Consider the following 16778-nt stretch of genomic DNA (forward strand, 5'->3'; position numbering starts at 1 on the left):
GATTCTATTTCTACCATAGACGAGTGAGGCCGGGCAGGGCGAGAGAAAGAGAAGCCAAAATTTTCTGCAATTTTGGGGAATCGAGGCCGACCCACCGGCCAAATTGAAGTTAGGGAGTCTTCAACGCAGAGATTAGAGGATGGTATATAGATAAATGTGTGAATGAAAACACCACCTTCCCTCCTTTCGCTCGCCATTGACTCTGCTGTCCTTAATATATCCCAGATCTCCGATCTCTCTGGCCTTGCTGATCACATTCAGGTGGAGCTCTTTGTGGTATATCTTCTTTCTTCTCTTCCCTCTCCTTCTGTTCTTGTTAGCTAAGAATTTTTGGCTTTCGATTTGCCGTTTATTGTGGTTTCTTGGGTAATTGCTTGATTCGGTGAATGTGTTTTTCGATTTTCCTGTAGTCAGGTTGAAAATTTTGAGATATGAGATGGTTTCCCATTGATTGTGAGTATGAATCAGTTATTCCTTTTGTAGTTAATTTTTAACTTATTGGAGAAGGTTTTGGTCATTTACTTTTGCCCACTGGCTTAATTTAGCTAGGTTTTTATTTTTACTGATGAATATATGCTTTTTTCTCTGTTGGTTACTGGCCACTGGGTAGCTGAAGATTAGAATTAAATATGATTCAGTGTGGTGAACTGCATTTTTGTTTTATTGATTGTGATTATCTGCTGAAAAAGTGTTATTTTTATCCGGTGAATTTCGATGGCAGTATTTTTGGGCTTCCATGTTTCACTGGACTAAGAAAAGATTTATTTTGTGTCTCGAATTCTTTTACCCCTTTTGATTAGTGGCACACTCTGACGATGGTAGCATCTTAGATGAGTGAGATATATAATGATAGGAGATATCACTCCAACCCCTTTGCTATTGATCTGCTTTTTTTTTTTTGGGGGTGGGTGGGTGCGTGGCAGAACTTGTACAAAGGCAGGCCCTCATATTATGGTACTACAACCTGACGGATCACCTGATGGAAGAGTATCTATATGCCTTAATGTCTTCTTGTAAACAATGAGAATTGGGGTTTCTTGACTAAGGAGTGTGGGTTTGATTGCAGCATTGTTTTTGGGTGTTCTTGAGAGATCTTGACTGTACTTTCTTCCATTAGGTAGTGAAAATCTTCAGCTTCGCACATGAATGTAGAACATTGCATTGGCTTGTAAACCATGTTAAATCTTTGTGTCTTGTTGCTTTGTTTTCTTGTCTGTTCGTATTTTCATATGTGCTTGTTCTAACAACACATATACTTTGTTTGTTAGAGTAGGTGTGTCATATTTGTTATGCACCAATATTTGCACCTTCTTATCAAACTTGAGGTGGGCTGTTGGTTTTTATTCTGTAAAAGATCCAATAAAATAAGTTGATCTATTGAAAAATTGACCTTGAATGATAAAGTTTATCATAGATTACTTAAATGATAAGCTTATCCGTATAAAAGCTAAGGTATTGGGTTACTTTAAACTCCGCATACATGGCATAAATGCTAGAAGTGGAGTGGGCACGGCAATAATATAGAGACATAAAGAATGACTTGTGTAGGTAAAAGAAAAATTAGAGTTTTTTGTAGAGTGCCCCACTTAACTGGGCCTTTAATTCTTGACTGCCCACTTAAATGGGCTAAATTGGACGGCGCCCTCTTTGCACTTTTTGCAAAATTGCAAGTTACCAACCCTTAACGGTCAAAGGTTTGACTGTTCAATTTTTGTTGTGCAAATGACTCATATATGATATATCATTCTAGGTGTAAAAAGGCCAAAATACCCTCAAATAAGTTTCACTTGCATTTTGCTCCCTAGGTGCCATCATCTTCCAATATCTGGCCTGAAGTTACTAATATACCCTTCTTTTGACATTTTTACCCTTCAACCTCCCATTTGTTGGTCCAGAATTCACCTGCAACCCTTGCCAGAAATCAGCCTGAGATCACCTGCAACCATTGCAGGAAATCACAGCCTGAAATCACCTAGATATTCATCCAGTTGTTTTTGGAATTTGAATTGGATAAGAATTTTTTTTCTTTATTTATACTCGGGCTTTTAGTAGTAGTAGTAGTAAGGTAGCCATGGTTCAAAGAAAGGCTTGGATCTAAGGCTCAGCCGCTTGTTAGAAGGAAGTGCAGCTTGATTGGCGGGGGGAATCAACAGGAAGGAAATAAGGCGCTGTAAGCATTCGATTCTATTTCCTACTTTGGTAAGGATTGGTCGGTAATGTGATTGGAATTCGTCTTTTCTTTGTTTGTATCACCGAGACACTTATTTTAGCCACTACAGTATTTTACATTTCTTTTGGACAGTGTTGCCCTCAAATGAGTCATCTTCTTGTTGTCTGAGAACTCTCCAAACACTTCTCCTTTGTACCTTCAACCAACGAAAGTATTTTAACTTCTCAAACCACTGAAATTTATGGATGGTACAGGATTGATGAAAGAAGAAAAACAAATGAAACAGCACTTTGGGTTGATGTTTTGCTGCAAAAAAGAAACACTGAGATCTCGATCTGGATGAAACCTAAGTGGGTTATGCTGCAAAGAAAAAAGGAGAACCGCATGAAGTATCAAATGAAACAGAATCAAAGATTAATTGACTATCAAATGAAAGTTCCTGAGGGTTTTTGATTTGAAAATAAAACCAATTTGAAGGTTCCTGCAGGCGATACATCCTTTTCAGATTTACGGTTTTGCTCGAAAAAAGATGACTTGTGTTTCTCATTGGGATTTTGCTTTGGGGAGCAATGCTAGAGAAGATCTGAATAGTTGCATACATTCCATGCTTTGTTTATTACTAGTGATCAGTTGCAGATGTTGCTGGAGAAGTGGGAAGAGAGAGTTTTCTATTATACATCTTGTAAAACCTTAAATGCTGCATAAGAATGCGATTGAGAATGGGATGATGCAGATTTGAACTTTATCATTGTATACAGAAACTCTATCTGGTTTTGGCGTATTGGATTTTAACATTCTGTCAGAATTGCTTTAGTGAATTCCTATGAATGTTTTGAATGCAAATTTTAGGGCTTCTTTCTAGAATCCAACAAACATCGATGAATTTCAGCATCGTTGCAAAATGGTTAAGAGTGGTTTTCAGACCAACATTGCAGACTGAAAGCCTCAACCAATTTCAGGTCGTGACCTTCGATTCTGAAGTTAAGAGATGGGTGGGTATTTCTGGCTGGGGAAGGGGTGGTGGGATTTCCGGTGAGATATAAGAAGAAGATGGGTGAAGGGAGAACCCCTTCACCCACCTAGGGAGCAAAATGGGAGGGAAACTTAACTGAGGGTAATTTGATCTTTTTCCAACTAGAAGGGTATATGAGTCATTTGACCAACAAATTTAATGGTCATCAATTTACAAAACCGTCAAAGTGGGTGCAATGCAATTTAGCCCACTCAAGTGGGCGCCTTGCAAAAAACTCAAAAAATTATGTTGATGTGGTTATATTTGTCAAGCTTGTTTTGGAGGAGGAGATTGTCTATAGAATTAGTCCTTACACGTTACACACTCCGGGTAGGATTTTATGAAAGTAGCAAGTTACAGTAACACGTGGATGAATCAGTCCTTCACTTGAGTCTTGGTCATCCACTTTGGGTTGGGCCTTCACTTGTGTCTTGATCATCCTTGCCTTGATTTCATATTGTCGATTTAATGCACTTGGCTTGATCTAAATAGATAGAGCTCAATTTAAATATTAGTACCTTGCATTTGTTATCATCAAAACTAATAGAGACTGATGTGGCATTTCACCAACATCTATGATTATATCTTTTGTAAGGGTAGATTAGGAAATTTTTCTTTATTTCAGCTGGGGATTTTTTCCCCTTTTTATTCATAGGGTTATTTTAGGAAAGATTTTCTTTATTGTTGTTAACCAGCACCAAGGATTGAAGATTGGAAAAAAAAAAGGAAAAAAAAGAAAGAAAGGAAATTCAGAATCAGTGATTGCAGCCCTCTACCTTTCTCTCTTTCTCTCACCGTTGGAAGTGCTTCCCTCCCCCTTTACTGTAAGAGCTTCTTCTTCTCCTTTGCTGGAAAACTCCCTTACCCCTTCTTCTTACTAGTCCTACTCTTTCTCCTCTCCCCCCCCCCCCAAAAAAAAAGAAAAAAAGAAGAAAACTCTGTTTCCAATAAATTTTTTTCCCTCTCCCAACATCTCACGGCAGTCCCAGTTTTCTGTCATTATTGTTATTATTATTATTATTTTTCCCTCTCAGTCTTGTTTTGGCCTGAAAAAAGATCCCTCATCCCTCCTCTCTTTAGTCTGGCAACTCCCCTGTCCTGGTTCCTCTTTTCATTCTTCTTTCTTTTTTTCTTCTCCTTTCCTATCTCTCTACGGCAGTATTCCCTGTTTCTGCCAAGAGTCCTCGTCTATCCTCTTGTCGTATCTTTTTTTCTTCTCCACGTAGTAATCTAGAGGCAGCACCATTCTGCCAGTATTCATTTTACTGTCTTCTTCAGTTCCCATATTTTCTAACCTCTGTCCTACCTGCAACTCTCTTTCTCCTGTCTGATGCAGTTTTATTCCTCCCCTGTTTTCCCCCCTTTGCCTGTCGATTTTCTTGCACTTTGCAATGGCCTATCATCACTAACTTATTTATCCCTGTCGAAACTTTCCATCTACTGCAATTTAGCTTTCGGAAATTATTCTTGGGATTGCTGGATTTTTATATTCTATTGGTAATCCTACTTGGTGCTTTGGTTAGGTATTAGTCTAGGTTTGGCATTGAGATTGAACATTGATTATGTAATTTACTTCTTATTGGATGGATTAATTAAGTATATGAATTGTTGCTGCATTTTTAATGGAATGCCTTATTCCTCCCACCCTTCTTTGTTTAGTTATGTGAACGACTGAGTTAAATCTGATTTGTTCTTCTTGAGTCTTTGGATTAGAGTTTGCATGCTATTTATATTTCCTTATTGCTGAATTTATATCTGTGGTGAATCTCTATTCTTGGTCTGAATGTGTGCTGTTCAGACCCCTCTTAGTTAGCTTTGGATCTTGTTTCTTTGTAGACTACCCTTGTTCCTAGGGCTGTCCTACATCACTGATTCAACCCTTGAAAAGCTGCTGAAAGACTGCTCAAACTTCAGAGAAAGGCTGATTTGCAAATATTGCAGGCAGCAGAGCAGAGACACATTTGCAACAGTGGGATTTGATCCTTCTTGTGATGAATAGTAGTGACCATTCATATTATTGATTGAGGGATCAACTCAGTTCTTCAAGAATATTCAGCTGCAATAGTTGCAGACACAAGAGACAGCAGCAAGTAAGCTGCAATTGCAAGGAGAGAGAGTAGAGAAAAAGTGAAACTAGAAGGTAAAGGGGGATAGGGTGATTTAGTTCTCTCAGCCCTAGGGGTTTTGGCTTTTTCACCAGCCAAGCCTCACAGCCCTTCATCCATGCAATAGGACAATAAAACATCCAGGTGTATTCTTCTTTGTCACAATTGTAGGTGGGGCAGGGGCCTTTAAGAGCATTAGGTATTTGGCAGCTATGCAAGCTTTTAAGTTTTAACTAACAGAAAATATTAGAAACTTGCAAGAAAAGGAAAAAAAGTAAAAGTAGAAACATCTAAATAAAAGCTGAGTCCTTCTCAACAAATAAAAGCATTAAGCCCCAACTTACCCCTATTGACAGGACATGAATAAAGTGACCTCCCACTAATCTCAACATATAACACATTGATGGACTTGCATCATTTGACTCATAATGAAATCACTAGGTTCCGATATTTGCCAATTTACTTGAGGCGCATAGAACAAAATTCCCTCGAAACTTGCGAATTTTCTATCGAAAATTTCCATTTTGGGAACTTCGAGACGAAAAACTAGGGGACCGAAAAAAAATCCCAGGTTTCAATCGAAACCGTTGAAATTCCGGTCGAAACCTGTTGAAACCTTGAAACCTGTCGAAACTTGGTTCAACCCAGCTAGACCAGCTGGTTCGTAAGAAAAAAAATTCCCAAATTTCGTGGGAAACATGGGAAATTTCGTGGAAACCTGAGACTTTTTTTTGCAAGTTTCGTAGCTTTCCCATATTTTTAATTTTTTTGTTTATTTCATGTTTCCCCAAATACCCCCTCCATCAGGACTTTCCTATCCAAATTGCGTATTCCCTCAGACTGGTTATCTTAGGCATGTTGATGACCAGACTTATAAAGTTACTATTTTCGATTACCTTGACAACCATAGGCATAAAATGTCATGGATGTCTATGTTTGTTGGTTGCAAGAGAGGATGTTACAGGTATAGTACTACTCGGCTCACAGAATGGATCCACCGAGGCACTCCTCTTGGCACTGAGTTGTACTTTCTTTTATTATTAGTAACTTTGTATTTGATGGTTTGAAGTTAAAAATTATATATTGAATGTTATGTACCTAAGTAGATAAGTTTATAGTGTACTTCTCGAACAACTCTACATTGATGTTATGTGAATTAAATGACATATCTACGTTGATTTTTTTAGCAAAATACAGCCAATGTGTTCTTTATATTCTAATTAGCTTAAATATAGAGTCCCACCCTTAAATACTCTCTAAAAGCTGTCGAAACTTGCACAAAAAAGTCCCAAGTTTCCTCAAAATTTTTCAGTTTCCCACCTAGGTTTCCCATTTTCACCTAGTCGAAACTTGAGTTTCCCTCGAATTTTTTTCTATGCTGTTGAGGGCATATTTGAGTAGCATTATTCCAATTCTGATTTTACCAGACAATTAGGATGCTTAGATTATGAACATATATTTATTTATCATTGTGTTCATGTTGGAAACAGGCTCTGCTGCAAAGCAGGAGGTTAGGCTGTGTATGTTTGCCTCACCAGCCCTGCAGTAGTGGGAGCCTGATTTTCTGGGATACATTTTCATCTTTGTATTTAGGATCTGGTTATCTGTAATTATTAATGCCTCTCCCACGCTCCCTTTAGAGGAGGTTGGAGAGATAGGTTAGTGTCACTGTTTGGTTTAATTGTAACTATTTACCTTCTTTTCAAAGCCCTGTCGCACATGACATCATTCTTTTTCTTGATGGCAGAGAACGTTGAGATATGGAAAACTGACAGAGAAGGTATTGAAGCTCTTTGTGAGAACAGGCAATGAACAACTCCTCGCACTGATTCAGGCCTTAAATATCCAGAACATCATTGCTCCAGTCCTTCCTACTAGTAAGTCATCACTAAAACCAGTCATTTATATCTTATTTATATTCCCCTTTCGTGATGGTCTTCTTACCATCAAAATGCTTTTTACAGGATGCTCTGAAAAATTTTGAAACTGGTTTAAGTGGGTTGCTCTGGGACTTTTAGACTACTTGAAAGGCGGCTTTTGAAGCTTTTGAGGCAGCCCAAAGGGGGTTTCTATTTACTTGTTTAGATCTGCTTTCAGTTCAAGGAAATGACACACCTTACAATCAAGGATGATGAGGTTGATATTGTGGTCGTGGCAATCCAGCCTGACCTCACCTCTTTTTTGGAGGAATGGCGGCCTATCTTTTCCCGATATCACCTCATAATTATTAAAGATCCTGAAGTACAAGGAGAACTAAAAATACCTGAAGGTTTTAATCATGATCTTTACACAAAGTCTGATATGGATCGAATCTTGGGTTCTACTTCCATCATTTTCTCTGGTTACTCCTGCCGATATTTTGGTTATCTTGTCTCCCGAAAGAAGTATATAGTTGCAGTTGATGACGACTGTCACCCAGCAAAGGATGATAAGGGTGCCATAGTTGATGCTGTGGCCCAGCATATTTCCAATCTCAGATTTCCTGCTACCCCGTTCTTCTTCAATACACTCTATGATCCATTCCAGAAGGGTGCTGACTTCGTCCGTGGATACCCATTCAGCCTGCGGAGTGGAGTGAAATGTGCCCTATCATGTGGGCTGTGGCTCAATTTGGCAGATTATGATGCTCCTACACAAGCCCTGAAGCCAGAGGAGAGGAATTCTCGGTATGTTGATGCTGTAATGACTGTGCCTTTGAAGGCTATGGTGCCTTTGAGTGGGATCAATGTAGCTTTTGATCGTGAGGTGATTGGGCCTGCTGTATTCCCTGGGCTGCGGGTGTCAGGGGAGGGCAAGCAGAGGTGGGAAACAATTGAAGACATATGGTGTGGAATGTGTGCAAAAGTAGTGTGTGATCATCTGGGTCTTGGGGTGAAGAGTGGGTTGCCTTACGTGTGGAGGAAAGACAGAGGCAATGCTGTGGAAACATTGAAGAAAGAGTGGCGGGGAATGAAGCTGATGGAGGAGGTCGTCCCGTTCTTCGAGTCGGTGAAGTTGCCTGCAACTGCAACGGTGGCAGAGGATTGTGTGCTTGAGATTGCGGCCGTGGTGAAAGAAAAGCTAGGTCCGGCAGATACTCTGTTTGCAGAAGCTGCAGATGCGATGGTGGAGTGGGTCCGTTTATGGAAGGCTGTTGCATCAGTACACCCTACTTCTGGAGTTTAAAGAGCGGATTTATTATTTCATTGCTCGTATTTTACCAGTTTCTCTATTTAGTGTTACCCCAATTGTTTCTTTTCTTGCTACTTGATAACAACCTCCTATGAGGTTGATTGGCTGAAAATAATTTTTTTTATGGTGGTGGTGGCTATTAGTAGTTGTAAACTATGTCAACTCTTAAATCCAAATATTATTATCTGTTATCTCTTCAAACTCACTTGGAAATAAGTCAGTTATTTATAGAACCTGTGCCTGTGGAGAAGGTTTTATATCCTTTGGTTGTGTTCTAGGCCAGAGCGCAGAAGTTAACAACCATGGCTGCCACTATGGAGCAGCTTTGGGTCTTGAGTCTTTAATTTACCATGTATGACAACCCAATTTAAACCAACAACTGCTCTCTTAATGAGAGTAGGTTGGTGTCCTAGGTGGGTTTCAATTGCTTCCAAAAGCTCTTGCATTTTACAGTCTCATAGATAGCTTCTTACATTGATCAGAGGATCTAAAACTACATACTAGATGTATTTATCTGAAACCAACAAACATACTGACAAGAACCCCACCCACCAACTGACACTTCTGCTCTAATATAAGCCATGTAATGGTCCAGATGAGGTCAGGGACCAGAGGAAGACATTGGGAGTGAGTTGCGGTTGAAGGGATTATGAAATCGACTTGTTCTCCAAGATGGATCTCTCGTTTCTGATTTTCTAATAACTTACCCAATAAATCATTCTAATATCCTATCATTATAGCCCGTACGAAAATGCATGAATGCAGGGTCGTTGGGTTAGGTTAGGTATGTTTTTCATAAGCTTTTCCGATCTATCATGTCACCCTATTCTCATTTTTGTTGTTGTTCAAAGCATGATTGTTGCTGATGCTTTCTTCACCATACATGGGGTCTCTTTCTCTGACACTGACAAGGTAGACTTTACAGTACAATATTTCGTCGAATATAGACCGAAATTTTGTAAAGGGTGAATTTTTTAACCATATTCAAATATCGGCGGAATAATGCAAAAGTCGCCAGAAAATTGTCCTGCCAACCGGCGAAATATAGGCTAAAATCCACCAGGATCACTGAATCTGTTGCGGACTGATCCTCTTTTTTTCCTTCTTTGTCTTCTATCTTTCCGGCGGTAGTAGAAACATCTTCTCCTCCTTCTATTTCTCCGGCGCCGGTCGTGGGTTATCACAGGAACGAAAAATCATTTGAAAAATTGGCGAATTTTGCCCGGTTTTGCCAAGTTACGAACCGGCAAAATTTGCCAAAAATGTATGGTTGGTGGGTTTAAGATTGGGTTGTTCTCAACCCTCGATGTTCCACAATATTCTAGAGAACATTGACTCGGGTGTCTGGACCGAGTTACTAATTTTTCATTCTTTGATGTTCTAGGTGCAGGAGTCACATTGGCCACATGATTATGTACTGTTCTTTTTCATTAATAATCATAACAAAACTTGCAACTCTTTAATCACAAGGTTAGTGTTGATAACCAGACAGCTCTATGATGAATTGTTTGTTCATGAATTCAAAAAAAGACTAAATTTTTATATGATTAATTTTCTATTATGAATCCTCATGTGGGTATATGGTATAATGAAAATATACAATAATTATCATGTGGTGCTAGTTGTATAAGCCTATGAGTATTAGAGGATTGGGGTTTAAGTAATCTCCATCAAATGGACCTTCTAATGATACTTAATAGAAATACTTAAAAATTAGATTCAAATTAGTGGACGTGGTGATTCAATTCCAACTGTATTCTAAGATGATCTCACTGTATTCTTCCTCATTCTTGAGAACTAATGCATATGGATTGGAGAAATCTATAGAATTCTATTAAAAGCATTCTTAGTTGTGAATGGAAAAGCAGAGAGCAAATCTGGAAGGAATATATTAAAATCAAAAGCAGATTATCATGTTTCTCTTATTAAAATTTTCTATCAGAAACTTGAGATTTACAACAAGAATAAGAGGAACAATTCTGATTGAAGAAACACAGTTATTTTACAAGCATTAAAAAAAAACATCACTCTCTCTACTTGTAAAAGCCTCAATTATGTCTCCTATATACCTTGGAGAACAAAACAACGACACAAACACCTGTTGTGATTACCTTAATTGATCGAACTCTCACTTTCCCTTCTCCCACAAATCTGCCTTTATTAATTTTCTCCTTAAATCCATCTTATATCTCCTTGGAAATTCAGTCTTTCAAAATATTTTCTTTTCATCTTTCTCATGATTCACTTAAAAAGGAGAGAAGACTTGACTCAACATAAGACTAAACCCATGTGGTTTGACACCCAAGATTATGCTTAAGCTGGATAAGAACCAGAGATACTTTGATAGAAATTTAACCCCCAAAGACTAACCAATTCATAAGACTCCCCCCCCCCCCCTTTAATGAGAAAGAAGAAAACTTAGATGAAAACCAAGTGAATCAACATACAAAAGCTCTTGGATTACAATAAAAGATCAATTCCCTTGCTAGGTCAAGAGTATAAGTGGATGGATCGAATGTTAGCCAGAAGATTGAATTGAACTTGGACCTGCTAAGAAATTAAAGAAAGTCAAAGCAAGCTGATCGTGTTGATCAACGGGTTGCCTCTAATAATTGTGAGTAACAACAATAAATTTTGGACTTAAGAAACAACAAATGCTTAGACAATTAGGGATTGAGAATTAGAAGTACACACCCTTGACTAGCTATGGTTGGGGGTATCTATACACACCGCGCTTAGGGTTTAGGGCTCAAGACGTGTTCAGTTAGCAATGCAGAGGCGGTGAGGGTTCTCATTTGGTCGCCCACCAAGATAACGTGCCAGAGACGAAGAAAAGGACATGACAAAGTGACGTATAAACACTAAACGCGTGATGTAGAGTTTATTAGCAGTGCAGCTGATGCAAGTAGGAGGTCCAATAACAAGTTCACAAAACTCCAAGTCAGTGGGTTCACACTCTAATCAGTGACCAAACCCATGGTCAAGCATATTTTGTCCTAACAGACACATTAACACAAATTTACATGGGACAGTTCTTGTACACTTAACCTTCCAATTCATTTGGTTCAACACCTAACAATTTTTTGTTTAAAACCATCAAATTGCTGAATTGAGGTTGGATATTTTGGTAGAAATTACAACACACAAAGGAGACATGTATCATTTTGAAGCGCAAATGTTGGAGGTGGGGTATCACCACATGAAACAACATGACAAGACAAAGCTATAATTCTAATCAAGCACCCACCCTTCTCTCTCACATGCTGATTATTCCATTTTCTTTTACTCAAGATCTCATACTTCGCTTTCTTCCTCATTGGATCCATCTCCTGACAAATCCCTTACAAGTCTCCTAAACCAAACCCATCTGTCCAGAGACCTGATCAAAGAATCCAAATCCACCTCAGCTTTCATGTCTATTCACGTGATGATTTTTCATTTGCAAGTTGCAGCTAGGCATCAAGTCCCATTCATCAATTTATATTGTAAGAAATTCTTGATATTTTGACGAATCGATCCTCACACAAAGCAGTGGATGAACGGATCACCGGTGGATCAGGGTCTTGTCAGGGCCCACCCACGCTACAATTATTGTTAATTTCATCCCCATCACATTCTCTCTTCTCTTAATCCTTCTGTATTCTTGCTGGCAACCTCTGTCTTCTTCTCCATAATATTTTCTGTTATTTTCTTCATTGTTCATACTTCGCTTCAACTCTTCCCTCTAATTTCTTTCTCATAGCTCATAACCCACCAAGAACAGAGATGGGCAGAGAAAAGTGAAGCAGGGGAAACAAAGGAAGGAGCTTGGAATCAGAATTTCAATATTTTCCTCTTTTCTGAGAATAAAATGAAGAGGGTACCTTCGTCTTGTTCCATGTTCGTCTTCTTATTCTTCTTCTTAGCCATTTTCGTGGTAATCTCAGCTTCTTCAGCAGAACCACCCTCTTCGATATACGACGTTCTAAGGTCGCATGGGCTTCCAATTGGTTTGCTCCCGAAAGGAGTGAAAGAATTCAGCTTTGACGAAAGGGGAAGGTTCGAAGTTCATCTTGAACAAGCCTGCAATGCCAAGTTTGAGAACGAGGTGCATTATGACCGTAACGTTTCTGGGTTTCTCAGCTATGGCCAGATCGGGGCTTTGTCTGGTTTATCTGCTCAAGAGCTTTTCCTTTGGTTTCCTGTGAAGGGTATTCGTGTCGACATCCCAAGCTCTGGTCTTATTTATTTCGATGTGGGTGTCATTTACAAGCAATTCTCACTTTCTTTGTTTGAGACACCCCCAGACTGCAAGGCCGTTGACTCTGATCTCCACCTTTCACAGAGCCGAGCCATTGCTTCAACGGTTTCTAAGGTTTAATTCATCCTTCCCGCTAGCAATATCTTCGTATTTGTGCTTGATCTTTGGCCTTCCTTAATTTCTTTTTGGGAAAAAAAAAGTATCGAATCCGATGAATGAAGTTGTGTCATTGGCTATTTACTTCCATTGTGATTTATATGTCAATCAATATTTCGCAGTTTCTTTTTATTATTCAGAACCTATTCTGCAAATCTTGTTTTATTTAATTACTACTTGTGGTATTTCTCTCTTAGGAATTCTGGTTTTGTTAATTCTTGTTGGTTAGTTTGATATGTGCGTGCATGCTTACCTGCTTGATATGATTCATGGGTACTGATTTACCTGTTTGAATTCGCTGATAATTGAATCCATGAAGTTGAAGCATACTTTTCTTCTTGATTGCAGAGTCAATCCAGGAAGCTCCGGTATAAACTTGATCAGGGAGATACTAAAACTGCAGTTCTATAAATGAGCCGGCAAGGATAGTTCGAGATTCATTATTGCTCAATTTACCTGTTCTAGGACTCCTTTGCCTTTGAAGACTGTCTCAGAGAGTCTGGTTTTGGTAGTTCTTATGCTTCAATGGTGTGTGCTTGCTTGCAGTATAGTACAGACTAGTTGGGCCTGCTCCTTCTGTCCTGCAGTGGGAGGAAAGGAAAATTTTGAACATGTGGAGAGGGTGCACGAAGTTGCTACATAGGAAGAACGAAGCGGGAGGAGGGTTGTTGGGTAGAGGTGGTTTCAGATGATAAATATGTTGAAGGCTGTTTTACTCGGTTGTGATCTTATTGTTGTTATTTGTAAGATAGATATGGGTGCTGGATCCAGTCTCTGTAAATGCAGGTATCTGTTTGTATTGTCAATGCAACTCTTAGATTGAGGTAAGAAGTGCGTATTCATTTAGATAGAATCAAGTATAAATTTTCATGTTCTTTGCTTTTTGATTGTCTTATATTGCAACCAGTCCTGTACCATGATGGCCAAGACTGCTACTCATGCTACTATGTCATTCAGTTCCATGACATTTTCTCCATGTCCATCCTGTTCATTTGCTTCGTCTGCTTGAAATCTGAATTGGATTTTAGCTTCCATTCCATTACAAAGAATGAATTCATGGGGGCAGTTCTATGCTGATTATCAATGAAGAGGAAGGAAGTGAGGTAGTTTTGTCTAAGAGAAAAGTGAATGGAAATGACATTTGCTTAATATTTCAATCTGTATAACCATTTTCCAATCCCTACTAAGTCTTCAAGGTGTCTGCTTGCTTTCAGTGGAATACCAACCTCTTGAATTCTTGTACCCATTTCAAATTTTGGCTTGCTCTGACATACTTGGTGGCATTTGCTAAAAAGAAAAAAAAAGACACACTTGGTGGCAGCTCAAAGGAAATGTTTTTTGAGGTTTGTGATGGTATCGTTGGGTGTTCTTTGGAAATCTCCATTGTATTTTCCTTCCATCACATAGTAAATCATCTCCAGCGTTCTCTGTGGATGTTGCTCATCAGATTGGTGTACAAACCATGTTAACTCTGAGTTGGTTAGCCTTAGTAAAGTTATCTTGTTTCTTCATGTTTTATAATCCAATAGCTTGAATTCATGGGTTTTGGGTTCTGATTTCCAATTCAAATGCTAGAGCTTCATGTGAAGTGCTGACTTTCAAAGTGAACTTGAATGTAAGATACCTTGCTTACTTTCTATCTTTATCCTAAAAGGTTCTCAGAAAGGACCACTGTGCTGTTGGCTTCAGTGGATATATACTCCACAATAAGTATGCGATGATCCTTACTTCTGTTGCATTTAATGTTGCAGTCTGGCCTACTTATTAAAGAAGCACATGGTACTCATGAGTCTTGTTGATATGAACATGATTGTTTTTCTGAATGCCTTCCTCCTGTCTTATTCATCAAAGGACTGGCCAAAAGTTGTGGCTTTATGCAGAAGACTCTTCTTCAAATTCACATTTGGCTATTTGGCTGTTGGATGCCACATGAATTCATCTGTTTTCCGGATTTTGGTGCACGGTATCAGATTGGGTTTTGGTCACCTTCAAAATCTATAGAACAATTGGTACACATTGGCCTACTTCAGACAGGTTTTCCCTGGGTTTTTTCTGTAGTATGAGGTTGTACTTTATCATTTCACTGAGGTGGTATTGGATCGTCTGGTAGCGATACCGGTACCTCGAACCATGTCTATCTCATCCCAGTGAGAGTATCTGATCTGAATGAGATGGCTATCTATGCTGTTTGTTGTTCAGGAAGTTTAAATTGACTTGTTCAACAGTGTGGGCAGAAAATTTTATCAGTTTTGATACTTTCCAGATCATCATCTCACCATCTGGCTACTAGTCCTGACAGTCTGTACTTTTGTAGGAAGGGGAGGATTACAGCTGGATTGGTATGAAGTGTGTTCAGTACACCATGACCACCAATTAAAAAGAATGCTTTGATCTACCCGTAGGTGTACTTATGAGAATTGTTCTTCAAAGCTTGCTGCAAGCCTGCAACTATACGATGTAACTTGTAAAGAGAAGTTCAAGATGCCAGAATCTTGTAATGCCCAGGAAGAGTGAACTTCACAAATGAAAACAGTTGTTCTTGCTAAAAGTCCCAAGTTATTGCTTAAAAAGTGCCCGGTTTGGATTCAGAAACTAGTGCTCCAGAATCTTGTCGCCTCCTGATTAGTTTCACTTTGTGAACTTTCCAGAAGAGCGGTTGGATTTGTGTTTCCTTACAAGCCTGGATGGAGGCTTTTTTTCATAGGATCCTAGTGGATGGTTGGATTCCACTGTAGCATTTCTTGACCCCAAGCTTTTCTACTTACATGCTCTATGTAGCCCCCCCCCCCCCCTTTCCTGGCCCCAATCACTAAAGTTGCCCATGAACACCTTAACTGTTTACTTCTGCCAGAAAGGGTCCTACTGGTTTGTGTTTTTGGTCGAGTTTGTTAGGATCTTTTTCTTCTGCAGCTCCAAAGTCAACAGTATCAGCTACTTTTGTAACGGACCTAGGGCCTCAAGGTTTGGTCTCAGATCAGCCTACTAACCAATCTGGATTGATTTGGTCATAACTTTTTTGGTAAAAGGACTAACAACCTTCGAGATTTTTACATGTGAGTTTCCTTAGACTGGAAACTAATGTTGGGTCATCTTAGTATAATATATTACATGTGTCTCAATCAGACTAACATCGTTAAATGTATTCAAATTTCAAACTTGTAGGGACTAAAGTACCCCTCATGACTAAAATGCTTTTTAACCGTTTACGACACATATATTTTAAAGGATACATTAATTAACGCTTAATGACAAAAAAAGTTAATTAATTAATATATCTACAAAAAAAAGATTAATTAATATATAGTTTAACAAAATATATGTTGTGAATATTTAAAGGGCATTTTAGTCATAACACATTATATTAAATAATTTGAGGGACATTTTGGTCTTTTCAAGTTTAAAATTTGAATACATTAATGGCAGTCTAATAATGTTAGTTTGGTTAGGATCCACACGTAATATATTACACTAAGGAGACCTGATTTTGGTTTATGATCTATTAAGGGGACCCACGTGTAAAAATCTCTTTATTTAAACTCAAAGCCAGATTTAGAGTATAGATTATCAACTGAAATTGGCCAAAACAGGTAAAGAGGGGAGGGGGAGAACAACTAAAAAAGCCTTGCTGATTTCTTATTCCAAACGTTACTAAAGGGCCCGCTACATTGTTTCCTTTTTTAAAGGGCAGATTTTGTCACAAACTTTTTCCTTTTTTTGGGGGGTAAATTGTCAAAAACTGTTTCCCATATCAGGCTGATTGAGCAGTGAAATGTTGTAAATCGCGGATAACTGTCCAAAAAAGAGATTTTAAGTAAAAACAGAACCAAACCATTTGATTCACACCAGGCTGTACCAGTTTCCTGGGTGACTGGTCGCTGAGAAGCTCATTATATACTTTCTTCTCAAACATTGATTGACTCTACT

The 16778-nt window shown here is 38.7% G+C and overlaps 3 protein-coding genes across 3 annotated transcripts; all 3 read left to right on the plus strand.

The window, feature by feature from the left end:
* LOC149010206 (UDP-arabinopyranose mutase) lies at positions 1-7342 on the plus strand. The gene is made up of 3 exons (XM_089161903.1): positions 1-276; positions 7035-7164; positions 7252-7342. Exons 1-3 carry the CDS (start codon positions 163-165, stop codon positions 7269-7271), a joined length of 264 nt encoding a protein of 87 aa, XP_089018029.1. The 5' UTR covers positions 1-162; the 3' UTR covers positions 7272-7342.
* Positions 7343-7393: 51 nt separating this feature from the next.
* On the plus strand, positions 7394-8676 carry RGP5 (Alpha-1,4-glucan-protein synthase family protein). The gene has a single exon (XM_089161901.1). It carries the CDS (start codon positions 7394-7396, stop codon positions 8450-8452), a length of 1059 nt encoding a protein of 352 aa, XP_089018027.1. The 3' UTR covers positions 8453-8676.
* Positions 8677-12052: 3376 nt separating this feature from the next.
* LOC149010208 (uncharacterized) lies at positions 12053-15856 on the plus strand. Its single transcript, XM_089164185.1, has 2 exons — positions 12053-12812; positions 13203-15856. The coding sequence occupies exons 1-2, from the start codon at positions 12309-12311 to the stop codon at positions 13263-13265; spliced, it is 567 nt and encodes a 188-aa protein (XP_089020311.1). The 5' UTR covers positions 12053-12308; the 3' UTR covers positions 13266-15856.
* The last annotated feature ends 922 nt before the right edge of the window (positions 15857-16778 follow it).

This window comes from Hakea prostrata, chromosome 7, assembly GCF_041222555.1.
Source record: "Hakea prostrata isolate BN-2017 chromosome 7, UWA_Hpros_2, whole genome shotgun sequence".
NCBI classification, from domain to species: domain Eukaryota; kingdom Viridiplantae; phylum Streptophyta; class Magnoliopsida; order Proteales; family Proteaceae; genus Hakea; species Hakea prostrata.

Coding starts and splice junctions, on each gene's coding strand:
- RGP5 (XM_089161901.1), top strand. CDS start 7,394: ATGACACACCTTACAATCAAGGATGATGAGGTTGATATTGTGGTCGTG.
- LOC149010208 (XM_089164185.1), top strand. CDS start 12,309: ATGAAGAGGGTACCTTCGTCTTGTTCCATGTTCGTCTTCTTATTCTTC. Junction 12,813..13,202: donor TTGCTTCAACGGTTTCTAAG/GTTTAATTCATC, acceptor TCTTGATTGCAG/AGTCAATCCAGGAAGCTCCG.
- LOC149010206 (XM_089161903.1), top strand. CDS start 163: ATGAAAACACCACCTTCCCTCCTTTCGCTCGCCATTGACTCTGCTGTC. Junction 277..7,034: donor TTCAGGTGGAGCTCTTTGTG/GTATATCTTCTT, acceptor TCTTGATGGCAG/AGAACGTTGAGATATGGAAA. Junction 7,165..7,251: donor TGCTCCAGTCCTTCCTACTA/GTAAGTCATCAC, acceptor TGCTTTTTACAG/GATGCTCTGAAAAATTTTGA.